This window comes from Antechinus flavipes, chromosome 4 (assembly GCF_016432865.1).
Source record: "Antechinus flavipes isolate AdamAnt ecotype Samford, QLD, Australia chromosome 4, AdamAnt_v2, whole genome shotgun sequence".
Classification (NCBI taxonomy): domain Eukaryota; kingdom Metazoa; phylum Chordata; class Mammalia; order Dasyuromorphia; family Dasyuridae; genus Antechinus; species Antechinus flavipes.
The window spans coordinates 103469457-103497100 of record NC_067401.1 but is presented as its reverse complement, the minus strand read 5'-3'; the positions used below and the strand labels follow the sequence as shown (position 1 = coordinate 103497100).

Here is a 27644-nt window from a genome sequence, read left to right as displayed (position 1 = left end):
AAAGAAAAGAAATAGGGCATTTGTTTACTTGAAAAGAGCCATCCTTGTAACTACTTTGAAACATTTAGAGATTCTAAGAATCTGAACAGCAGGGACACCAAGTGGCCAAGAAATGAGTGTGAATGGACAAAATCTGCATTGTGACCACTGATGGCTCTGCTTTTCTGAGAAAAGAGGCAGTATTGATTATCAATGCTGAGGGAAAAGCCCAGGATCTGAGAACATTTAAAACTGCATTCCTGACAATGCCGAGACAGCATTCTGTAACCAGTCCCTAGAGGAGAACAAGAAGAGCAGCTTTTTCTTCAAGTCAGAGATGAGGAATAAAGGGTGGGGTAGTACAGTAAGGAGTACAGTATGACCTGAGATGACTCTGGAATCAGAACCTGTATTCTAAACCTCTCAGATATTTACTACAGGTGGATCCTGGGTAAGTCTTTTTATCTTATGATCTGGTTTTAGACGTTTGCCAAAGTTGATTCAAAAGGTATAGACAAGTTGGGGAAAGATGGTAAGACTTCTTTTAGCTTTGAATCCTAAGATTTTAAATGTGGGTGGGATTACCAGGTCAGTCCAGCAGGCCCAACCCAGTTTCAGTGTCATGATGATTAGAAAGACATGGGTCAGGTGGGATGTAAGTAAAGCCATCCATTTATTTGTTGTAGGGACTATTGAGCAAAATCACCATAGTATATAAACAACCATGGAAATTATGTTCCTTGTTCCTTCTGGCTGAACACATGCTTTTAGCCAATTTCTTCTTCTTCTCAATCATGAGGTCTGCAGTTGCCATGATCTTGTCATGAAGAGAGTCATCTACACCTAGAGAGGGGACTGTGGGAACTGAGTGCAGATCACAATATAGCATTTTCACTCTTTTTGTTGTGGTTTGCTTGCATTTTCTTTTCTTTCTCTTTTTTTCTGGTTTGATTTGATTTTTCTTGTGCAGAAAGATAATTGTATAAATATGTATGCATATATTAGATTTAACATATATTTCTACCATGTTTAACATGTATTGGATTACTTGCCATATAAGGGAGGAGCTGGGGAAAGGGGGGGTGGGAATTGGAACAAAAGGTTTTTGCAAGGGTTAATGCATATGTTTTGAAAAATAAAAAGCTTTGATAAAAATAAAATCATGAGGTCTGCACATACATCAAATTCTTAGGCTCATGGAGAGCTGTGTTTAGGTGATGAATAAGTATGTTCTCCTAGGTATAGGCTTCCCTGAAGTTCTGGCCTGGAATAGAGTTCACACTCCACCTCTGCCTTCTACATGGGACAGCAAATGGCCTGGATTGACCTGTATTCATTTACAGAGTAGTTTTTTTGCTCAGCAACTCCTCATCCTTTTTTGACTTGAAAATTTGGGGGGATTTGTCATTTCCACTTTTCTATGATTTCCATTGACTTCTGAAGCACAATTAAGGTATCCAAATGTTGCCCAGACTGTTAATAGGAATATTTCTTATGTGACATTAGAGACTGGATTTCCATTTCTTCAGCAGGATTTTGTAGCTCCTAGAGGACAAGTATGGTCTGATCCCCTCTTCCCCCAGATAAAAAGCTCAGGTTCTGAGATGATGGATTCTATTTCTTTCTAAAGGGTATATAGCACTTATCTGTTGGCATTCATTTATTCATTTTAAAAAAAATTTCAGTGAGTTTAAATTTTTTCTTAAGAATTATAAAAGAATTTTGTTGCAGAAAGCTGAAGATGCTGGGGATGTCACAAAACAGGATAGGGTAACCCAACTGTCATCCTCAAATTTCACCCTTTCCTTCTTATCATTCCATAGCATCATATATTTAGAACTAGAGGAAACTTCTCATCCAAGTATTTGCCAATAAGCAATCATTAAGCACTATGCTAATCAATCTCTTTGTTCTATAGATGATGAAGTTTAGTGACTAGTATGATTCTGTAACTCTAGATGATCTGACCTAGTAGTAAGGGGAAAAGATACTCATGTCTCTATTCCTGTAAGATCAGCATTCTTTCCACTGTATCATACCAAGTCCCTTTTGTTTTTGATACTTAACATCTTAATTTCCTTAGTTACTTATTTCCCCTAAATGGAAAGCTTGTCTACAGAGCAATAAACTCCTCCCAAAGCCTTCCTTCATAGAGGGTTCAGAATATTTTCCAACAGCAGCACTGCTTGGTTTCTATTCCATGAACTATAATCCCTCCACTCCCCAAGCCTGCTTTTTAGCTTCACTTTTATGTGTTGTCTTCTTCTCATTAGTTTCAAGGCAGAGACTATACCTATTTTAAAATCTTATTTATATCCTCTGCTCTTAGCACAGTGTCTAGGATGGAGTAGTTATTGAATCAAAGTGAATTGGATTAAGTGAAAAATCATCTGTGACCAAGGAAGCCTCTCTCACTCCCCTCCTCCCCATGTTTTTTTGTGTTTAAAAGGAAGTATTGCACAGTGACTAGAAATATGCCCCCTATTTCAAGGGGCCTATTTTATATTTCTAGATAAATATCTAGAAATTCAAGAATAGCTATACCAAATATAGAATAATTCCATCAATTGACATGTCATACATAAGCTAAATCAAGCTAAATAATATGTCAGCAGGGGCCAGGAGTTGGGAAAGACATGGGGCATCACCACATAAGATGGATGAGCTTCTCCTTAGGTTAGGTAGGAGAAGCTGGTACAAGCTGCCATAGCCATTGACCTAAGTAATCACAAGATGGTCATCTGCTCCTGTTGGATAAGAGAGAATGGTCAAGAGGTACAAAAATAAATTGGAGGACTCCTATAGTTGAATCATCTCTGCCACATTGGGTTTGGTTACCATGACAAGGAAAAATAAGGGTGGAGAGTCTCTATTTAACTTCTATGATTAAGCAGAGAACTTAGAATCTGTTGCTCATAGCTCTGAGACCTTATAATCACTACCCCTATGGAATCATCTGACATTGATGAAAAATGGAATAGAATAGAGCTTCAAATGAATTATTTCTCACAATTCTCAAAGTCTCATGTTTGACACCCATTGGCCATGTAATCCTGGACAAGTCACATAACCTCTCAATATCTCCAGCCAATTCTCTAAGACTAGGAATTACAGGACAATTGAGGACTCATTGTGAGAGGACATTTCCTTAGCAGGGAGCTCCTTACCTTCCATCCTATATAGTAGGGCCTGAGTCATTCTATTTTGTTCTTCAATTGCCAGTGATCCCAGCTCTGGATAGGTCAGAGCTATGTATGGCCCTGATTCTAAGAGCATGGGGTTTAGGGAGGTTGGGAAAATGCCTGATGTTAAGCTCATTCCATGACTGTCTTTTTCTGAGCTTTCTATTGATGTTATAATTAGTGGAAAAGGAGATGTATTCCATGGAGTCTAACCTGTAAAATGATCTGGAGAAGGAAATGGCAACCCACTCCTGTATCTTTGCCAAGAAAACTCCAGATGGCATCACAAAGAGTCAGACGCAACTGAAAAGTGACTGAACAACAAGAAGATAGCTTCTAGGAGTGTTTGCCCTACTTAACCCTCTGCAGTAAGCAACTGAATGTTTCATTAGGTTCTTCAGATTTTCATTCAGTACCAAGCCTAATTGTGGCTAGTATTGAACAAGAATTTTTCAATAATTTAATCTATTGTAAATACACAGATTTATCACATTGGACCAGTGGTAACAAATTCACTTAAGATACAGTAAAAGATAGCCATTTTCCTTTAGTATTTCCTGATTGGTTGACAAGTGGGAATGTAGCAAATAAAACTGCATGCTCAGAGATTGAAAGATTGGGAAGTAATTCACCACAAAACACTTTCTAGTTATGTGCCCCTAGGTAAAATAGTTTTTTTAATCTGAAAAATAACTATGAGATTTACAAAACAACTCATAAATATTTCATTCTCACTATTGCTATTATCATCCCCATTTTACAAATGAAAAAACTAAGGTCAAGAGAGATTAATCAATTTGTCGAGATTCATACTAGTAAGCTAGTAAGCATCTGGAGCCACACTTGAACTCAAATTTTCCAGTGCCAGGATTTGTGCTCTAGGCACAGAGTTATTACTTTCCTAACAACAATGTTTTTATACAGCATCTTAAGACCCTCAAATCATTTGGCAAGTTATTTATTTTATCTTCATTACAAGTCTGAGAGATAGGTGCTATTATTATTCCTATTTTACAGACAAGGAAACTAAGGCAGATATCATCTAAATGACTTGTCCAAAGTAACATAACTGGTAAATGTCTGATGTACATTTGAACTTGTGTTCTTAACTCCAGATCTAATGCTCTATCTACTTCAACTAATCTAGGTTTATAAAATAATAAAGGAATTGATAACTAGAGTATTGCTATGATTACAGAAATTCTTTTTTTTTTTTTTTTTTTTTTTGGTGAAGCGATTGGGGTTAGTGTAAAGCTAGTAAGTGTTAAGTGTCTGAAACTGGATTTGAATTCATATCTCCTTGACTCCAGGGCCAGTGCTCTATCTACTTCATCATCTAGCTGCCCCTGACTATAGTAATTTTTATTGAAATAAAAATTTCAGAGAGTATATATTGGGATCAGAGAAGATTCTGAAGCAACAGGTATAGAAACTATTCACTGAAGGCTTTGAGCCTTTACCATGAAGGTTTCTGACTCTTTGTTATGTGTCCATTTTGGCTGGGTAAGGGGCAGAAAAGAACATTTCTGTGTAAAACACAAAATCGCCTTGAGAAGAAACATAGCCCATTCCGATAAAAGTGCTTTAGGAGAAATACTGACTATACTGTGAGGATCAGAGAGAGAACTCTCTCTTTCAGAGGCCAAAATCCTTACTGAAGCAAAGATGGCTAAAGAAAATGGACTTCCTGGTACTCACAATCCTCTTCATAGAATCACTAGAGTTAAGTACAATTGTATGTAGGTAGAGGTTTAGAGTTTCTAAAGTCACTACCCATTTTATCCCTATCTCTTCCTCTCATTTTATTGAGAAATAAGAAAGCCCTTCTTGCCCAGTGATCTGACCTACATTAACCAGGTAGTCAGTCATAGTAAAAGAAATACTTTTCTTCCTTTTTCTTGACTTAAAAGGAAGCTCTATGAATGACCTCTCGTTTTTGAGAAGATCTTATATATGTTTTTACAATATTGTTTTTTATATTATATTTATTTCTAAATATATCCCTCCCAACATTCTTACCCAATGTGCCATTTCTTTTTTTATGAAAGCTTTTTATTTTCAAAACAAATGCACAGATAATTTTCAACATTCACTCCTGCAAAACCTTGTGTTCCAAATTTTTTCCCTCCCTGCCCCCCACTCCCTCCCCAGATTACTGGCCAGTAATCTGATATATGTTAAACTTGTGTAATTCTTCTATACATATTTCTATAATTATAATGCTGCACACACACACACAAAATCAGATCTAAAAGGAAAAAAAAATGAGAAAGAAAACAAAATGCTGGCAAACAACAACAAAAAGAGTGAAAATACTGTATTGTGATCCATACTCAGTTCCCACAGTCCTTTCTCTGGATGTGGATGGTTCTCTTCATCACAAGACCAGTGGAATTGGCCTAAATCATGTCATTATTGAAAGGAGTCATGCTCATTAGAATTGATCCTTGTATAATCTTGCTGTTGCCATGAACAATTGTAGAAGGCCAGTATTGAATAAGATAATGTACAGGAACATCTTGATCCAGTTCATGTAAGTCTCTCCAGGATTCTCTGAAATCATCCTGCTGATCGTTTCTTACAGAATAATAATATTTCATAACATTCATATTCCATAACTTATTCAACCATTCTTCAATTGATGGGCATCCACTCATTTTTCAGTTTCTTGCCCCAATGTGCCATTTCTTGTAATGAAAACTTAAAAAGACAAAGGGAGGAAAACAGTTCAGCCGTATCAACATATCAGTCTTGTCTGATGATACATAACATTCCTTAACCCATATCTTTCTGGCTCCCTCTATAATGAAAGTTATATTTTCTAAACTCTTCTTCAGGATAGCCTTCATTCATTGTTGCCAGGTTATCTCTGGCTGAATCTTTTGTTTTAGTTTCAGGGCAGTCTGATGATACATCCAGGGCCATCTCCAGTCGTCCTGATTTACATCTGGCACTGGATCCAGATTGTTCTGGAGGGGAAAGTGAAGCAAGAGACTTTGCACAATCTTCTCTCACTTAGATCCAATTCACTAGCACCATCTTCCTGATATCATGGTCCTCTTCAAGAAGGAAAGACAAAAAAGTCTGATGTTTGAATAGTTGAAGTATTAGGAGATGGAAATTTTAGACCAAACCACAAAGTTCCCAGTCCCTGTAAGAAGAGTTCTTACCCTCTCATTCTAATTGTGGGAACACAGAGGCACAGGTAAGTTTTATAAATGGGTGAATATCAGCTTTGCTGGTTACTCCAAACCAGCTTCTCTACAAAAATTCCCTAGTACAGCTGTTGTTACCTACCACCTTCTCATTCTAGGTTTCCCTCTTTGCTTCTATCATTAGTTGTACCTTCTCATTTATTCTAAGTGATATACAATTATCCCTTCTACATTGCAACTTTCCCCATCGTGATGGATCAATATAAAAAATTAAATGGGAAATTTAAGAGAGTTTTGCATAAGCCACAGATTAGACACAAAGGAAAGCAGATGTCATAGAAAAAATTTAGAAACTCAGAAATGAATAAATTATATACATATGCATATATAGTATTATGTAATATCAACATATTTTATCTTTAAACATTGTAAATAGTTCATAAAGGAAAAAGAAAAAAAAAATTAGACTTCTCTAGTATGAAGGGAAGGCCCAAAAAAGTTTTGCATGGATTTTCCAGATCATGGGGGCACTGTGACCTCATCTCCATGATATAGAAGGGTTAACTGTATTACTGTCTAATTTCCCTCTGGAAGTTCACTCCAAGTCTGCTCTTTTTTCAAAGGTGGATATCTCTGAATTCTACTCACAATCACAACCTTATTAACTACAGCCAAGACTAGACATTAGATTCCTGTATTATCAAAAAGTGACCTTATACTCTTTCTGTAAAACTAGAAATATCTGTGAGTTTATCTTTCTTAAACTGGGTGATTTATGGAAATAAGCCTACAATATGCAGGCATCTATTTTAAACTTGGAACATTATAGGCAGCTTTCCCAACAGTGTGTTTTGTTTGTTAAACTAGATGATTTTGACTGAAACTAAATATAATTTTATCTCTAATCTACCACATAAGACTATCTGATTATCTATGGAACCAAAGTTATCTGTAATCTAAATGGCTCTTATTTCATTAAATACTTGACATTTTTTTAAAAGCACTTATTTAACCAATTGATTAAGTGGGCAGTTAGGTGGTCCTGGACTGGGAGTCAAAGAGATTCCTAGCTGTGTGACCATAGCCAAACCACTTAACCCTGTTTGCCTTAGTTTCCCAATCTGTAAAATGACCTGGAAAAGGAAATGGCAAATAATTCTAGTATCTTTGCCCAGAAAACCCTCAAATAGAGTCACAGAGAGTCAGACTGACTGAAAAACCTATTGACTAATTCTTTAGGTTACATAAAGAGATAATTTTACTATCTATACTTTATGAACATAGTTCAGGATCAGAATTATATTTCTCCACTCCTTCTAAAGTTTTAACATTAATTAAACATTGGCAGTAATAAGGAAATTAGTTGTTAGAACACAATGTACTTTAGACACTTTTACTTTTAATAAGGTTCTTTGCCTCTTAGAAAGAATGTTCTATCTGGTACTCTCAATATAGTCAACATCTTTCCCCCAAACCCTTTTTTTTTTTCAGATTTTATTTTTTCTCATGCTGATTTTGTGTTTTACAGGAAATGTTTTTTTTTTCTGCCTTTTTTCTCCAACCACAATATCCATATAACAAAGGTCAGGACCTTATATGGTAAAAGCTCAAAGTCTGCAATGAACAGTAATACAAGAGAGCCTTACTTTTTAAACTTTGCTTAGTTGTTTGCACACAAATAACTTTTCCCATGAAAAGATTCTTTCCCCCTTAACCTTTTTTTTCTTTTTAATTATGACCTCCAATGTTAGTCAACATGAAATTTTCAATATGCAAAGAAAATAAAAGAATCATATATAAAGCTAAATACATATTACATCCAATTAATTAAAGTTTTTTTTTTTTACATTTTAACATAATAGTAACAAAACTGACCTGCTCTTCTTTATCCTTTTTGAACATCCTTCTTTTTGCTTCTTTGAATTTTAAGAAAATGCTTCATTAACTATCATCTAATTAAATGAAATTTTATTAGAATGTCTCTCTATAAAATAATGAAATATGCAATGATTTGACATTTTTAGTTTTTTTTTTAATATTATCTTTGCTCTTCCCAGTATCCCTATGCTTCTTCCTTTCAGAGAGTCATCTCATATAATAAATAATATTTTTTTTTAATTCAAAAGAAGAGGGAAAAATTAGCACAGCAATTAATATATTTTTTAGAAGTCCAAAAACATGTGCTATATGCAACATCTGTGAACTTTTTACCTCCACAAAGGGGTAGTAGATTAGGAGTATTCTTAGTTCTCTTCCTTTGAGTTATTTCCTCTTTATAATTCTGCAAAATTCAATTTTGATTTTGTGTTTATGTATTCTTTCCATTTACATTGCTATAGTTGCATATATTGTCTTTTTGGCTCTCTTCACTTCATTAGTTCACATAGATATTTTCATATTTCTTTGTCTTCATCACATTTATCATTTCTTACAGCACACTAATGTTCCTTGACATTAAAGTAGCACAATTTATTTAGTTATTTTCTAATCAATGGACATATATGTTGTTTCCAATTCTTTATTAGTATAAAAAGTGTATTATAAATGTTTTGGTATACATGGGAACTTTTTTTTTTTTTTTTTTTATCAATAGCCTCCTTGGAATATACGACCATTAATGGAATCTCTAGGTCAAAAAGAACGGATATTTTAGTCACTTTATTTGCATATTTGCAAATTGCTTTCCAAAATGGTTTAATCAGTTCATAGTTCCACCAACAATGCACCAGTGTGCTTATCTTCTCATAATCCCTCCAACATTAATCATTGTCATCTATTTTCAACTTTGCCAATTTACAGAGTATGAGGTGAAACCCCAGGGTTGTTTACATTTGTATTTCTCTCATTATTTGTGATTTGGACCATTGTTTCCTATGTGGTTGTGAAAACATTTTGATTTGCAAACTTTCTTGCCCAGATGAGTAAATGCAGTGCTATACACCAGATCTCTAACCAATCTTTTTTTGCTCCAAGAGGAGCCAAGCTTTTGTTGCCTCAGCTTTCCCTCTAAGTTAGCAACAAGCTGTTCATACAAGAAGTGCTTTAATCAGTTGACAATATGTCTTCTGGTAGTCATTTTGCCATGGGGCCATTGTTTCTGTTGAATGAGAATGTTTAGCTCAGAGGTCTATGATTAATAAAGCACTTTGTGCCACACATATGCTCACATCCTCTTACAATGATATAGTCTGTTAAATGCCAATATTTGCTGTGAGAGTTTGTTGCATTTAGATAAATGTAGTTCATCTTTTGTAATTGTTTGATTAAAAATAAATCTCCTACTTAAAGAATAAAAAGAAAATTATCTGCTTCTGTTCTAGTTTTTAAAATGATCTTTAATGTTAAGGTCATTTAGAATGTGTTGTGAAAGATGGTGGAAGGTATTGGTCTAAGAAAACTAATTTCTGACAGACTGTTTTCCAGTTCTAATAGCAGGCTTTCAGTTAGTGTTCTTTCCTAAGCAACTTTTATTTTATTCTTTATTGAACACTGACTGGGATATGGAGTTCTATTGTTTCTGATTCTCCCTTATCTAGTCTGTTCCATTGGTCTACATTTATTTTTTAGCAACTGCTACTTTATAACATAGTTTAAGACCTGAAAATGCTAGTCTCTTTTTGTTCCTAATTTCATATTTTTCCTTAATATTCTACATCAGTGGTGTGAAACTCAAACAAAAATAGATCCTTATCAGTTCACATATTAACTTACAAAAGTACAAATTAACCTTATATATGTTGTAATGTATTTTTAATTAAATGTTTTCCAATTACATTTTAAATTAGTTCAAACCCACAAGGGAGTTCTGTGGGACATAGGTTTGCCCCTTCTCTTCTTTTGTTTTTCTAAATTAATATAGTTGATATTTTATTATATCTTATAAAATATTGCTCTGACTGATTGATAGAGTATTGAAAGTATAAATTAACTTTGACAATAAAATTGCCATTCTTATTATATTGACAGAACCCAGCAATGAACACTGAATATTCCTATAGCTATTTGTTATTATTCTTTTGTGTTCTTTGATCATTTTGTAATTATTTAGAATGGAATTTCCCTTTCTGTTACTGCTTTTTGAATTTTGTTATTATTATATAGAAATGTATTTAATTTTTGAGGGCTTATTTTGTAATCTGTTGCTTTTCCGAAGCTATTATTTGTCTCAATGTATCTGATAATTCTCTAGGATATTCTAAGCATATTATCATATCATAAGCAAAAGTATAATTGAGTCTCCTCTTTATCTATCTTTACATCTTTAATTTCTTTCTTTTGTCTTACTGCTGTTGCTAGTATTTCCAAAATTATATAAAATAATAGTTTGAGAATGGATCTCCTTGCTTTGGTCCTCTATTTGTTGGAAAAGGTTCCAGTGTTTCCAAATTACTTATGATGCTGAACTTTTGGTTTTAAAAAGATAATTTTTAAGATATTTTAAAAATGGTCCTACAATATCTATACTTTGTAGGGCTTTTAAAAGAAATGAGTGTTGAACTTTTGTTAAAGGCTTTTTTTTTTTTGATCTATAACAATCATATGGTTTGGGACATTTTTGTTTTTAATATGTAATTATGTCAGTTGTTTTCCTAAAGCAGAACTAACAATCCTTGCATTCTTCACATAAATTCAATTTGATCCAAGGATTCCTTGGATAGTAATTTGATTTTTTTTAAAAAAAGAAATCATGAGTAGAATGCTATTTAAGGTCATAGATATTTATTCAGAGAAACTGGGATTATTAGAGAGTAAATGAAGGACACAACTTCAAAAAATTACTCCTTTTTTATTTAAAAAAAATTATAGTTATTTCCTGATATAATTCCCCATTCTTCATAATAAACTCTTATCATCATGTTATTATTATGTAAAAACCCACTTATTGACATCATATGTAGCATTTCTCACCTTTAGTTGTCTTTAATTTTGCATCTTTTGGACAAATCTTCCCACTGACTTAGTGAATGAATAAATGAAAAAGCACCTTTTAAATGTGTCAGGTGCAAAATATTGTGAATAGAAATATGAGTAATCAAGATAATTTCTGCTCTCAAGGAGCCTACATTATAATAGAAGATAACATTTATACTAGAGTGTGCTAGTAAATATTTAATAACAATCCCCCCCTCAAAAAAGTATGTGCAATATTCCATTGTTTAATCTTCATTATTAATATTTTCTCCAATGACTTCTTAAGTTTGGACAATCAACAAAACAATAGATCAAGCCCTGATTTTTAGTGTTTGCTGATTTTTGCCCTGTAAACTCCTATGCTGAAAATTTAGCAGGGGTGAGCTGGCTCCAGCATAACCCTCCATAAAGGGGACCTGAAGTTGAAAAAGAGGATCTGGGGGCCACTGAAGGTACTTACATAGTTGAAGCAGCCAAGGAATGTTGTGGTAGCCTGGTTCCAGAAACGATATGGTGAAAACTCACATGTCAGAACCCAGAGTTCCAGAGATGAGAATATGAGTTCTGGAAAGAAGAGAACCAAAGTGGAGGTTTCATGATTTAGAGATCTTTGATCTAGATTTCTTTGATTTAGAGATCATTAGATCTTTGTTGCTGAATTGTTTTGATTTCATCCAATTCTTGGTGACCCCATTTGGGGTTTTCTTGGCAGAGATACTGGAGTGGTTTGCCCTTTCCTTCTTCAGATCATTTTACAGATAAGGAAACAGAAGCAAATAGGCTTAAGAGCTCAAAATCACACACCTGGTAGGTATCTGAAGCCTGACTTGAACTTTGTTCTTTCTGACTCCAGGTTTTAACTATTTTATCTACTTTGTCACTTTGCTGCCCAACCAAAGGGCCCTCTATAAGAGAATTTACTTCTTTCCTTAGCTATGACCACAGTTCTACTCTGGCTACCTCACTTATCAGCCATACAATTTTTGGATTTTAAATTTAGACATTGAATATTGACATGGGAAAGGAGTTTATAGAGCAGTTATGTGGTGCAATATAGAGCATAAGACTGGAGGCAGGAAGACATGGGTTCAAATGTGATAAAAGACACTCACTAGCTATATGATCCTCAACAATCTCCTTGGCCATAAGATATGGAGGTTGGATTTCATTGTCTTTGAGGTTTCTTTTTGCTCTTAAATCCATACATAAGGAGTCAAATCCCAGGATCGTGACTCTCACTTCAGGGTTTTTCCCCTTGGACTGCTGCCCCATATTTCCAAGTAGCAAAGAATGGGAAAAGAAGTGGATGCCCATCAATTGGGGAATGGCTGAACAAGTTATGGTCCATGAAGGTAATGGAATATTATTGTTCCATTAAAAAATGATGAACAAACTGATTATAGAAAGGCCTGGAAAGATTTACATGAACTGATGCTGAGCAAAACAAGCAGAACTAGGAATACTGTCTACAATAACAGTAAGAATATGTGATGTCAACTATGAAAGACTTGGTTCTTCTCAGCGATTCAGTGATTCAAAGCAATCCCAATAGACTTTGGACAGAAAATGCCATCTGCATCCAGAGAAAGAACAAGGAGACTGAATATAAATCAACACATGCTATGTTCACTTCTTTTCTTTGTTTTTTATCTCTCCTATGGTTTTTCCCCTTTGCTCTGATTTTTCTCTCCCAACATAATTCATAAAACAATGCATATTAAAAATTAAAAAAAAATTTCCAGGGGAATCTAAGAAAGGAGTCACATAGAAGAGCTCTTATCAGTCACACATACATGCACAGACACTTTCATGTGTCAATATGAAGACTGGGGCCCTGGTTCCAGTCTACTTGAGTAAATATGTAACTTGAGCCTGTACCAAGCCATGATGTTCATCTCAGTAAGTGTGCATTGGTTTGGAAGCTTTTGTGATAAAAGACACTTGCATCCACATGTTTGGATTTTACTTAATCAGCCCCACCCCCCTCTCACCCTCTTCTGTTTGAGTGATGTCATCCCACCTGCTGGCCAGACTATAGGGAGGCTTGGGAATGGTTTCTATCCACTGTCCTGCAGTATAAATATAGCTGCAGTTTTCCCAGGCTGGATAAAGGTGTCCTAGGGTATTTGGTGGAAGAGGCAGCTTGAGTCTCTGAAAACTGGAATAAGAGGTAAGCCTGGAGTTCCTGGGAACTTTTCCCTTTCTTTGCTCCTCAGCTTTCTGTAAGTGATCTTGACAGCAGGTTGGGGACAGAAAGATTAAGAGAGAGGGGGACAGAGCTGGAAAATAATAACATTGCATGGCAATAGAGGGCAGCTCATCTGGGGAGAATCAAATTGGGAACACAATGATCCAGGAACAAGCTGCTTTGTAAGGAACTTTTGGCAGCAGGAGGCTGAGGCAACAGAAAGAAATTATCCAACATCTTATTAATTTCCTTTGACTGTAGTTTTTCTACCCCCAAAAGAGGTTTTTGGTTGTTTTTCCTCCCTATTTTTTTATTATTTTGTTTTACAAAGAGTTCCTACTCCCTCATAAAATTCCAAGAACGAGACAATAATGGTTTTATGATAAATTAGTCCTCTCTACTTCTGGACCCAAAATTCTAGATGAATAGAAAGAAGCAGGTTTGTGTCCTGCAGTCAGAATGGCCTCAAGTCAAAGAGGAGGTAGCCAGTGTTATGACTGATGGTGGGCAGCAGAGTGGGCATGTAATGAAAATGTGGAAGCCTGGGTAGATCCTCGATTCCTATGACTGATGAGCCTTTTTGAGAAGGGACAAAAGAGCTCAGATCTCCCAGGGGGTTAAAATGAAACCTCACCAGAAAAACTTTGTGCTGTATAATGGAGGGAGTAAAGGTCATCAGCATGGGCATGGCAGACATAGCTCGGCACTCTCCTATTTTCTCCAAGATCATTTTCTTAAGTTCCCTCCAAAGAGTATTTTGAAGCCAACTTGCCTATGATTTTGTGCTGATTTTATCCTGACTGCAAGGTCTTGGAGACTGAAATAATAGAAGGTAAAAGAGTGATACCCACAGAGACACACAGAGAGAGACAGAGACAGAGAGAAAGGAAGAGACAGACAGAGAAAGAAAGAGAGGAAGAGAGAGACAGAGACAGAGAGAGAGCAAGAGCGAGAAAAAAAGTGAGAGAGGGAGGGGGGGAGAGAAAGAGGAAAAAGGGAGTGAAGGAGGGAGGTGCCATGGAAGAAAGAAGAAGTTAAAATGAGGGGGAGAGTCAAATGGAAAGAAGAAAAGAGGGAAGATGAAGGAAGGACTGTGAGACCTGCAACAGATGGAATCATTTTTCATTTTCAAAACACCAGATGCATCCTACCTAGAAACATAGGCTTGCTAGAGATGGGGTGAGAGTTGGGGGAAGGGGAGCAAAGCTAAAAGACTACAATTAAAGGGGAAAGACAATCTCTAGTTTGAAAATGATCCGTGAAATTGTTTAGTCTGAGAATAGTCATAAACTGCAGAAAGGAGGACTGGGCTGAGTCTGGGAGGAGGGAGTGCATTTCTATCTTATCTGGATTAAGCAGACTCATACCCTGCCTACAGATCCATAACTACCGAGAGCTCTTTGAGCAATTGATTCCCAAAGGTTTTACTGCTGACTCATTTAGATGAGAAATCAGTTGGCAAATTAGGCTTTGCCTGGAGTGGTTCAGAGGATATTTCCTTTTTCCCTTCTTCATTATGTTTGTTTTAAATCTAAATCTGTAATTTTGTGGTGCTAGAAACTTCTGGTGTGGAAAAATCTAATACAAATTTAGAATATTGTCCTGGGCAAGAAGAAGTGATTTGCCCAGTGTCAAATAGCACCTATTAGAAGGAATTCTTCACTACATGACCAACCTATCTACTAAGCCAGGATGCCTCCCCAATTATACCTCCCCATTTATTTATGTTTAGTAAAAATTGTAGGTATAATCAGAATGTATAAGCTGAAACAGTGGTTGGGGGAGCAGTGCAATGAGATGAGAATGGGGAAGAAATTTTTCTTTAGGCTTTAGATCATGTCCAGATGAATAGATTCTCAAGATTTGGGAAATTGGAGGCATGATCAGAAACAAGTAAGATCATTCATAATGACAAACCGTAGTGCCCAGCTCTGTGATGGGTAAAATGAAAGCAAAGTAATACAGGACATACAAGTGTATAAATACAAGACAGAAATCACCATGTACAAGGGCAGTAGAAAAAAATCTAAAGTTCACAGTGAACCATAAAATGATGTTTTTTGGTGATGGTGTAGTTAAAATGAAAGGTTGTAGTTAAGAATTTAAGCATTTTGAAATTATATATGATACTAAAGTAGTCCACTTAATTTTACAAAAAAAAATTTGGGTATACATACATGCATACATACACACACACACACACACACACACACACACACACACATATATATATATTAATGATGGACAGCTGTTGGCTTCATAAGAGAAGATGAGTTTTTCATTAGTATTTTGTAGTGGAGAGAGAACTGGACTTAAAGCAAAAAGGGTGTTACTTTTGGAGTCAGAGGACTTTAATTCAAATCCTGCCTCTGACCTTTTGCTGTCTCAGTTGTGTGACCTTGTTCAATTTGGTTTCCCTTTCCTTACCCATAAAATAAGAGGGTTGAATTAGATAGCATCTAAGATTTTTTCCAGTTCAGGTTAAGGATCTTGGGATCCTATAATGGAGAAGATAGGAAACTGGGCCTAAAGTCACAAAGACCTAAATTCAAACCTGGACTTACTAGCTGTATGATCTCGAGCAATCACTTAATCTCTGTTTATCTCAGTTTCCTCAACTGTAAAATGGGAATAATAATAGCACTAATCACAAGATCGTTATAAAGATCAAATGAGATAATTTGCCAAAAAATTATAATTTTTAGCTCTTGGCACTGTGCTTGACATATAGTGAATTTTATAGAAATGCTTATTCTCTCTGAATTCAAATCTGGCCTCAAACATTTATTAGCTGTTTAATCTCAAACAAATCACTTAATTTCTCTGATCCTGTTTCTTCATGTCCAAAATGAGAATAACAAAGTACGTATTACTTACTGTGCAAGGCTGTTGAACGTACTTTTACAAAGCATATATATATATATATATATATATATATATATATATATATATATATATATATACACACATATACATACATACATACATATATGTATATATGTATATATATACATACACCTATATAAATAGGAATTGTTACTGTTTTATAGGATGAGCTGGAAAATGGCATTTTTATACTATAAGCTTGGTTTGAAAATTGCTACATCTTCTGTGAGCTACTGTCTATTGTAGGTTTTGAGCCACCATTCTACCCAGTTCACACAATGATATCCCTAAATAAATACCAATATGCTATGGACAGGGAAAATTTCTTAACATTAAGATATTGGTTTTTATTATTTAGCATTTTATTTTTCACCAGTTACATGCAAAAGCAATTTTTAACATTCATTTTTAAAACTTTGAGTTCCAGATTCTTTCCCTTCCTTTCCCCAGCCCCCCTGACTAAGAAGACAAGTAATTTGATATACATTATATACATGTGTATATATGTGTAGTCATGCATTACATTTCTATATCAGTCTTGTTATAAAAGAAAACACAGACCAAAAAACAAAACTCTAGAAAAATAAAGTAAAAAAAAAGTTTTAATCTGTATTTAGACACCATCATTTCTTTTCCTGGGGATGGCTAGCATTTTCCATCATAAATCCTTCATAGTTGTCTTGGATCAGCAACTCAGTTTTTTTGACTCCTAATTCACTCTTTCTACTATGCTACACTGGGAAGCCTCTCAAAGAACCCAATCTATTGCAGACACATGATAATCAATCTTCTTTACCCCTTTCCAAAAAATGTCATTTCAGGAACAGCAGCAATTGTACTTGTTGGTAGCACCTATTTCAGGATGTTACTGAGAATCACTACCATCCTATTGGTCTGGACTACCCTGGTGGTCAGCGAGCGGGTATATGTGCACCCGTTCTACCTCCTCACCTATAACCAAAGTAGCTGTGATGAGCTGAACAAAGTGAAGGAAGAGACCTCTGAAGAACAGACCTTCACTCCTGTCCCAATACAAGCGAAGACATCCCCTTTGGATGAGATGACCCTGAAAGACCAGTTGGTATCTTTTGGCCAAACTCTAGATTCAGAGGACAAGATGAGGTCAACTGAAGTGGGGTTACTGCTGAACTTGGTGGGTTTCCGCATGTACAAGATGCTGAGGGAGATGATGACCCCAGTCAATGGAGCACTTCTCTTGTCCCCTTTTGGTCTCTTTGGAACCCTTTCTTCCTTCTACTTGGGTTCTGTGGACCCCACAGCCAGTAACCTCCAGACATTTCTGGGTGTCTCTTCACAAGATAAGAGCTGTACCTCTAAACTGGACGGGAACAAGGTCCTGTCTGCCTTGAAGGCTGTCCAAAGCCTCCTATTAGCCCAAGAAAAGAAGGGCAGTTCCAGTCTGCTCCTGACCACAGTGGTGGGCCTGTTTACCTCCCCTGACCTGCGGCTACAGCTGTCATTTGTGCAGGGCTTGTCTCCCTTTGCCAATGCTGTCTATTCCCGCTCTCTGAATCTGGCCACAGACCCAGAACTTGCTGCAAAAAAAATCGACATGTTCGTTGGGGCTGTCACGGGATGGACAAAGAAAACTCGGCTGACTGGGATTGGCTTAGACACCACACTGCTCTTCACTACCTACACACACTTCCAAGGTAAGGACAGCTCCTTGGGTGCAGAAGCAATATGTGATTTTAAGTTTTTTTGTTGTTGTTCCCAATTTCTGCCTTAAACAAGCCAAGCTGAATCAGGTAATACTCTTCCACCTCCCACTCACTTGCCTACTTAACTCTATGCTTGGCAGGGAGGAGTTTATATCATGCTAGAATAACCATGCCAATTTCTCTCTTTCCCCCTTGTCTTTGGATTGCTTTTTAAAAATTGATTCATTTGCATGTCATCTTCATTTCCAGAATTATCTTACCCACTGCCACCCCTAGGAAACCAGGGTTCTGTACAAATAATTTTTTAAAAAAAGAGGAAATTCAGGAAATCTAAGCATCAACCCTGTTTGATTGGATGGAGCAGAAAGGACAAGATAGTATGTTTTCTCTTCTTTTCTCTAGAGCCAATTTTATTAAAATTACCTGATATTTAGTTTCTTTCATTTTTTTCCCCTAATCTTTCCACTGACATTGCTGCATTCATTGTATATATTGTTTTTCTGGTTTAGCTTACTTCCCTTTGGGTCAGTCATATAAATCTTCTCAGACTTCTCTAAATCCATCATATTCATTATGCTCATCATTTCTTACAAAGCCCAATAATATTCCATTACTTTCATAAATCAGAATTTGTTTAGCAATTCCAGAATTAATGGGCATCAATTTTGTTTCTAGTTCTTTGCCATTACAAAGAAAACCATAACCCTGATATTATTATAGATTCATTTGTTCTCCAATTCCCCATTGAATTTCAAACTGGGTCATTCCATCATGAAGCAAGAGGTAAATCTGCTATTTTATAGAATTCTCCAGTTTAGAAATGCTAAGGAAACCAAACAACAAAAACCCACTTAGATCCTCCAAAAGTAAATAATATATATACACACACTGATCAAATAAAAGATTGTTATTTTAATGGTCATGGCAATGCCCTAATCTTATGGGGAAACAGCTCAGATTTTGAATCTTTGGTACTTCCCTTTGGACATTGGTCAATAATACCAAGTATCATTCATTTCATGGTACTAGAAGGTAGTCTTCCTAAATAATCAGAGCAGAGAATGCCTCATATGCTTTTGGGGAACTGTCTACTATGTTAGGGACAAGAGGATTTATGTGAATTGTTTATGAACACTTCCAGATCTATCTTATGAACTCTGCCTGATGGGTCAAAGAATACCTGCTGATGCCTAAATATAGGAACTTAATGGGAAAGTCAAGACCACTTTTAAGGCACAGACAGGACAGGAGATCATTCTCAGGTTTAAGGTCTCATTAAATCAGGACTCTTCTGTAATGCAGATGGTTCATCTGAGAAAGAAAAAAAAATAAAGTCCAAGCATATGCAAATATTCTTTCAAAAGGATTGAATGTTTCCAACTATTAGAAACTTCATTTTAAGGTCTGGAAAGATTCATCCTGCCCTTTGATCAGTTATTCCAGCTAGTTCTGGGACACAGGTGAATGACCCAACAGTTTCCATGACATCAGTTGACTTAACCTTGTAAGATTTACCCAACTTTGTTCCCTGAAACAGTGGTCTTGCTTCTAGTGGAATAGAGGGTGAGGGGGTGGACAGAGAAAGAAATCAGAAAAGGTGAAAGGACTCCTGTCAAATATGAGCAATTTCTGAAAGCAGTTTATTATTATTATTATTATTTTGATAGACATAGAGAAAAGGAAGCAACTGAATAGAATTGTGTTGTCAGGGTAAGAAATAAAGTCATCAAAAACTCTGAATGGTCATTGGCACACACTCTTTCCTTCCAGAAGCGAGTTGCTGTAAATTATGCTGTTTCCTCCATATAACATGCTATCTCCTCCCTTTGTATCTTTGATTAGGCTGTCACCCATAATACCTGTAATGCACTTTCTCTTTACCTCTATCTCTTAGAATTCCTAGTATACTTTAAAAACTCAATTGGAGTAATTTCCTCTACCTTTTCTGATTTCCCCAGATCCTGGCAGTTTCCCTTCCCAAAATGTACATTGTATTTCATATTTATTTGCATGCACATCAATTATTTATATTGCTACCTTGAGCAAATCACAGTGTTGTAAGACCCCAGTTTCTTCTATAAGAGGAAGGGAGAATGGATTGGGTAATCTTCAAGAGTTTCTACTAGTTTTAAATCTTATGATTCCATGAATCAGCTTCAATCTACAATAACCATCTAGGTTCACTGCTCCCTCTCAGAAGTGATCTCTTTCTACTTTCTTTTTCTGAGGGATTTTCATTTTGAACATGGTGGTCTTACATAAATCTTAGACAAGAACTAAAAGGAACTTCCAAGGCTATTTAATCATTTTACAATGATGGAAATTTATACAAAGATTCTTAGATATCAAAGGAAAGATTTGAACCCTGGTCCTAGTCCACTTTCCTTCAAACTATACTACATCAAAATAACTGCTCTAGAGCTGAAAGAGATCTTGAAGATCACATAGTCCTTATCCTTCATTTAACAGATGAGGAAACTGAAGCTTAAAGAAATTAAGTGAATTTTTTTGAGGTTACACATGACATTAGTCAAGGACAGAGTTAGGGTCTCAGCTTGGGGTCCTTCAAGAGTCTCAGACTAGAGTCCTACAAGTCTTACTTGAGTAATCTTTCCATCATATAGTGCTGTTTCTTTTAAAACCAGCTCTGTTCGCATTTCTCAGCACCCTCATCCCTAAATCTGGGTTGACTATTTCTCAGGCCTATCTTCCTTTCTTAAAAACTATCATGGAACTTCTGTCTTAGAATCTGTGGAGATAAACTTACTAATTAACCATCAGGGATAGACATAGGGGATTAGACTTTCTAGTCTGGGAAGATTCCCTGGAGAAGGTAGGTCCTGAAATGGGCCTGGAAAGATAATATAGTCACTAATTTTTCCCAGAAATTAATCTATATAAACACAACTTTTATCACCTTGCCTACTTCTTTAAGGTTCAGTTAGTTGGTCAATCAATACAGTTATTAAGTCCATACATTATAGCAGTTAGGTTGGGGATACAAAGGAAAAAGAAAGATAATTCCTGCCCTCAAGGAACTTACAATTTTATGGTAGAAGACCTCAAAATGAAGCTGAAAAGGTGGGAGGGGAGGAAAGTAACATGCTGGAGTATGATGGAAGTCTAAAGAAGGGCAGCTAGATGGGAAATGAAGAGCTGGCCTGGATCCCCTCCTTCCCTGGAAGTTTTGAGAAGGGCTCTTCCCTTTACCCTCTAATGAAAAAGTCTGGAGGCAGAGGCTCACAATCTAAATGGTAATTAGCTGAAGTCTGAAAAATAGGAGAGGAAAATAGAGAAAAGTTCTGGAATCCTCTTTTCCCCTTCCTACATATGGTTAAATATAACCTAAGGGCTTATAACCTAAGCCCTTTTTCCCTTTAAAACTATTCAATGAAGGACCAGGGTGAGGCTTTCTGATCTTCAAAGAACAATGAAGGCACTTTTCCAAAGAAGAAATGAAAACAATTTATAGTCATTTGAAAAAATGCTCTAAACAATTTTAAAAGAAATACAAATTTTAAAAACTTTGAGAAATCATTTTACATCTAACAGATTGTCTAGAATGATTGAAAGGGAAAGAGACAATGTTGGAGGGGCTGTGGAAAAATTTGGACTCTAATTCATTGTTGGTGGAATTGTGAACTGATCCAACCATTTTGGAGACCAATCTGAGATTATGTCTAAAGAGTTATTAAATTGCCCTTTGACCCAGCAGTACCAATACTAGGTCTGTTTCCTAATATGATAAAGGAAAAAGAAAAGAAACATATGTTCTAAAATATTTATAGTAGCTCTGTGTGGTGGCAAAGAACTTAAAATTGTGGAGATGCCTGCTAATTGGGGAATGGCTGAATCTGCTGGGGTATACAATTGAGATGGAATACTACTGTGCTGTAAGAAATAACAATTAAGGAAGGACTACCATCTTTCATGAATCAGGACTAGAGGTTATTTTTATGGACTTTGCCACAAGCTATATTTTTTACTTTTTTAATGGTAAAGGGACTTGTAAAGGAATCTGAGTTCCATGTGTTGAAAACACAACTATTAAAACAATTTGATCTCAAAAGATACGTGTGTCTAAAAACAAGGATTAAGAAGGGCAGGAAAAGACTAGTAATTCAGAAGGGGGAAAGGGGAGTGATATTAGGAGAGATGGTTGGTATTTTTGATGGTCTCCATTTTTCCCTACTACATCCCTATGAAGATTGTCTCATTCTATTAGCTTTAAGTTTCTTGGAACAGAGGATTGTCTTAATTTTGTATTTTTATCTTTCTTCTTCCTTCTTCTCCTTGCTCCCACCCCCCTCTTTCTTACTTTCTTCTACTCTCTCCCATTATCTCCCTTCCCTTCCATTTTTCCAATTTCTTTCCATTGTCAACTCTTCCTTCACAAAAGTAGAATTGTCAGTGTATGGATTTTTGTGGCTGTATCCTTTCCAAGAGCTACTAGGGCCTGTTGCTGACGCTTTTTTTTTTTTCTCATTTATTCTTTGATTTTCAGGAGCAATAAAGGGAATCTCTCTGTTGGCAGAGCCTCAGGTATTCTGGATAAACAACACCACCAGCATATTCGTGCCAATGCTTTCAGGGACAGGTATATTCCAGTATGGAAATGACATCAGCAACAATTTCTCTGTCATTCAAATACCATTTAATGAGAATGCCTTCATCTTACTGATTAAGCCTCAAGATGCTGATCTAGAAAAAATCGAAGATTTTATTTTGAGTCAGGACTTTTCAAGTTGGAAAAAACATTTGTCCCCCAGGTATGACTTGACTCCTGTTATGTGTATATATATGTATATTCTCTTTCTTTCTCTCTGTATATATATATATATGTATATATGTGTGTATGTGTGTGTGTGTGTGTGTGTGTGTGTATTTCTATATATAAATATAGATATATCTGCATTGTCCCAATATCCATGACGTGGGTTCACCTGTCTATATCCCAGGATATCCACAGAGTCACCCCAAAGCTAGAATCAATTGCTTTGGGGAACTACACATGGTAGAGTGTTTTCCAAAGGCAGTATAGGTGAAGATGGGGGCATAGTGTCTGTTTCCAGGCCAGGCCAGTTCCCAGTCTAAAAGGCTACGAGAGGAAAATTAGGGTAGTGCAGGATGCTCCCAGCAAATTGCAGTTCTCTCTAGGAGGAAAAGGAGGTTTGATGTGGCACTCTTCTGGAGCACTGTAGAATTTTTCAGAGGTCTGAATCAGAGGGTGGCTAACTGATTATGTTTTACCTGGACCCTTGGGATGGCTCTGCTTGTATTTGACCATTTAACTACTCTTATACTAATTCACTACCTTCTCCTATTATGGCAGAAACATCAGTTTAGCCTCAGTGAGAATGTCAGAGTGCTGGTTCATTCTGTTTTGATTTCTGATTCAGTTTGCCAGTCAGATTTGAGACAGCTTCGTACAGTTGATCCAACAATGGAGTTTATCGATAATATATAAATAATTCTAGTGAACAAAGCATATCAAAGGATACATGTATCTTGACTGCTTCATCAACCTCTGGGTCTACATATTGATTCTGGTTCTGAGAGATGAAGTGGTTCATGTAAGAATGCTCAGTCTTACCCAGAATTTTTCAGGCTGATTCTGAACGAACTGGGGAAGTTAGGGTCTATGGGATTTTATCCTGAGATAGACAAATAAAATTGCAGCCTTTAACAAGTGTTCCAATCTATATAATAGCAGACACCAATCACCTCTGAATATGTCAGTCATGAGTAAATGAGGTCAGAATCAGCACAGGGGTGGACAGAGTGTCTTGGGTGTCAGGACCCCTTTTGCTTAATACTATTCAGCATTTTATTCTAATTCCATTCTAACTGCTTTTGCTTTCATGTTTCCCCTGCTCTCTCTGAAAGGCAGGGCTCAGTATAAACAGACTGTATCCCCCTATCAAAAGCCCTAGAAAGACATTTTAATAGCTAGACATTTGTCCTACTTAATGTCAAAGGTTAGAAGTAGTACACTGAACATCTTAATTTTCCATTAATAGAGCTATCAGCTATATTCTTCCAGGGTTTTTGCTTTCGGTATGAGTCTTAATGTTCTTTCAACTTTCTCATTTTTAACATGGTTCTTTCTTTCTAAAGGTCAATTTGTTTAACTATTTATATATAATCAGTATATATTAATTTTATCACATACTTAGGCTCATTTTAACTCAATTTTCTTCATACATAATTAAAGTTTTAACTTGTATTTGGCTATTAGAATGACCTCATCTTGCTCATTTTTTTTAATTGAAAGTCTTCTGAGATCTTGAGACAATTAAAAAAAAAACATCCAATTTTATTTACTGGTAACTCTGGTGCTAACAGCTCTCCATGTTAAGAAAAGATTAGAGTTAAAAGTCTAACATGGAAATCATGGTCCAAATATCTATCCTTTTTGAGAGAAGTTTCTTATAAAAGAAGTAGGCTGCTCAGTCTGTCAACATTACTGTGCGCAGTGAAACTATCAGCAAGAAAGATATTGATGACCTTGAAAAATCATGACATAAAACAATATGCTGATATTGGTTCTGGTTTCAAGAGATGAAGTGCTTACTTAGGTTGGTACTGATATGAAGTTATTACACTGGAGTCATCTTTTTCCTTGCACAAAATATTGGTTTTCCTAGTGACATTTTTCTTTTAAAAAAGATTTTGTGACTTCTTTAATCTTTAGAGCACAAATATTTTAAGACTGCCAACCAAAATTATAATTAAGAAAATATGTCCTTATTTCCAATCTCCTGAGGGTTAAAGTGCATAAGGTATTTCACATTGGCTTCCCCCTAACTTGCCCCAAGATAACTCCTGAAAACAGATACACAGAAATCAACCCATCTATCTAACTTAAAGATGTGTGCCTCGTTCTACACCTCTAGATCAATCACTTCTACTCACAATCTCCTGAAGACATATTTGGTCACTGTATTTTTCAGAGTTACTTGTAGTGTTTTTTGTGTCTCATTCATTCGTCTCTCACATGTCTCTCAGCCCAGTTGAGATGGTATGCTGTGGGACTTGAGGATATAATGAATATGTAACTAGTAAAACATGAAAGATTTCATTTGCCTCTTAAGAACACAGGAGGGTAATTTAAAACATATTCCGGAATATATTCTGTTCCTCAGAGCATAAAAAACTTTGATTGTCCTGAAGTGGCTCTCTGGGGGCTCACTAATTAGCATCTTCATTGTCTTTGGGCTCTCTGGGTGATTCTTCATGTCCTGAGTGTTAGATTGATCTTGGAAATAAGACCTGACAATTCCTCTACCTTTTCAATCTCCTTTTAGGAAGATCCATTTGACCCTGCCAAAGCTGGTACAAGAGAGCACCTATGACCTGCAGAAACTGCTTACTTACACCAAACTGCCTAAACTGCTTGGAGAAGAGGCAAAGCTGAGCAAAATAAGTAGTGCAAACCTCAAAGTTGGAAAGGTACGGCAATTTTTAGTCTGTTCAGGCCACCCTCCTTGTCCATTCTGCCCTTAGTTCATCAGCAGATGGGTTCATGGAGATGCCCAATTAGAGTAAAATATGGAAACAAGGATGCAGAGAGAAGTGAGGGGAGGGGACAGGAAGTAAAGCGGAGGTGTAGTGTCTGAAGAAGGAAGAAGGAAGAAAGCTCTGCCTGGAGCATGGCACAAAAGGGGTAGCCAGGGTCCAACTTCTCCACTTCCTGCTCCTCTTGTGGCTATTTCCCCTGTCCTGCCCAGCCTGCCTTTGCCTCTGATTAACCTTTCTTGATATGCTTTCTCCTACTCTGTATGTGCAAAAATATTCACATCAGCACAATCTAGATGCAGACATTTACATCAATACAGAATTTGAGAGATAGAAGGGATCACAGCACTTAGTTCAACCATAGATAAGAACTCTATTATATCCACTTTCAGATTCATGTGCAGTAAGGTGTGCACATACACACACAGCAAATAATTCATGTGAACACATTTAATGGGCAGCACCATACTGGAAGTGTAAAGAAAATATGGCTCTGAAAAAACAAGTCTTCTATGCATAAGATGCTTCATGCTTAAAACAGTGAATGAATGATGAAGCACTTATTAAGCACTTACTCTATACTAGGTATTCTACCTGGCACTGCACTAGACATGAATGATAAAGCACTTATTAAGCACCTACTCTGTACTAGGTACTCTATACCTGGCACTGCACTAGACCAGAGATACAATTACAAAAGTCAAACAATAGCTGCCCTCAGGGAGCTTACATTCTAACAGGGACAGGCCACACAGGAGGCGGGTGATGGTTAATTAGATGATTTATGTACCTCTACTTCCAATTCTTTTGTTAATTGGGATGGATTCTACTCTGGGGGAATGCAACCAAAAGTGGTAAATATTCTTTATCTCCAGAGTAAAATGAAATATGTGTGTTGCTGTCTTATAGGTGATGAATACAGTTCTTTTTGAACTGAAAGAGAGTCAGGAAGAACAAGAAAAGCAGAGTCAAGGCGTTTCCTTGGAAGTGAAGCTGGATAGTCCATTCTTTTTTGCTATCTACGAGAAAGTATCAAAAGCCTACCTTTTCTTAAGTCGTGTGACAAACCCACTGACTGGTGTTTGAGATCCCATGATTGCACACATCCCCATAACAGAAGTCAAATTAGAGGATAATCCTAAACGTCCATAAGATTGAAAACTGTTATTCCCCTGCTGACTTCAAGGCTCTGTCAAACTATTGCCAGTAACTCAGAACAGCAGCAGATGGCATAAACACTAAATTGTCACCAATTTCCACTTTTTCTTCTAATTATTCAACTGTGAGCTAGTGGGAAGACCTTTTTCCTTAGTAAATAGGATAATTAGTAGCTTGAACTTGTGATGGCATAAATAAGCTTCAACAAGATTCCTTTTTAAGATCCAGTATGTTCCATATTGCTGCTGCTTTTAGCAAGATTTTGAGAATTGTATTTGGAAATTGAAAAGATTCATTTTTAGAGAAGACAATTTTGGTCTTAAAATTAAAATATTGCTTGCTGCCTATATCCAGACCCCTTCTATTTCACATTTATGAAAGTTATTAAAATGTAGTTGGAAAAAAAGGCTCTTTATTTTAACAACAAAAAAAAGTTGGGATAAGTATGTGTGCTAGAAAACCAGGAGAAAATCCATAAATTCCTTCATGCATGCAAACACAACGCCATTAGTGATTTTATTTTATGCTACTAATGAATAAGTTTTGCTTTATTTAAAAAAAAAAAAACTTCACCTTTCACTTAGTAGCAGCCTACACAAATAATAGGCTAGCAGGGTGTTATGTTACATATGTATATATAAATAAAGGTGCTCTAACATATTTTGTATGGAATATCTGTCTCTGGTATCTAATCAGTCTCTAGGAACTGTTTTCAGCAATGTATGAGTCAAGTCACCTCCCATATTTAAGAATAATGGCTGACACAAAGCTGAGTTTCTTTCTGTGGGAAAAATCTTACTTCATACTGTACCTGAAAATTGAAAATGGAATGTGATTTCAAGAGTCCTGATGAAACAGGATCTGTTTATTTTGCAGTAAGGTGTCAGAAGAATCAACATTTAAAGACTGTTGCTTGTATTTTATATGGGAGATATTATCAATATGTAGCACAAGTCACAAATAAATATTCACAAGTTGCTTTCTA

The 27644-nt window shown here is 36.2% G+C and overlaps 1 protein-coding gene across 3 annotated transcripts; it reads left to right on the top strand.

The window, feature by feature from the left end:
* On the top strand, positions 1-27644 carry AGT (angiotensinogen). Of its 3 annotated transcripts, none has more exons than XM_051993630.1 (5): positions 1-430; positions 17123-17974; positions 22488-22752; positions 25291-25435; positions 26411-27644. In XM_051993630.1, exons 2-5 carry the CDS (start codon positions 17164-17166, stop codon positions 26585-26587), a joined length of 1398 nt encoding a protein of 465 aa, XP_051849590.1. In that variant the 5' UTR covers positions 1-430; positions 17123-17163; the 3' UTR covers positions 26588-27644. The 3 variants fall into 3 exon arrangements, with proteins under 3 accessions (XP_051849590.1, XP_051849591.1, XP_051849589.1); XM_051993631.1 differs by lacking the exon at positions 1-430 and adding an exon at positions 13305-13397; XM_051993629.1 differs by lacking the exon at positions 1-430 and having other exon boundaries at positions 16576-17974.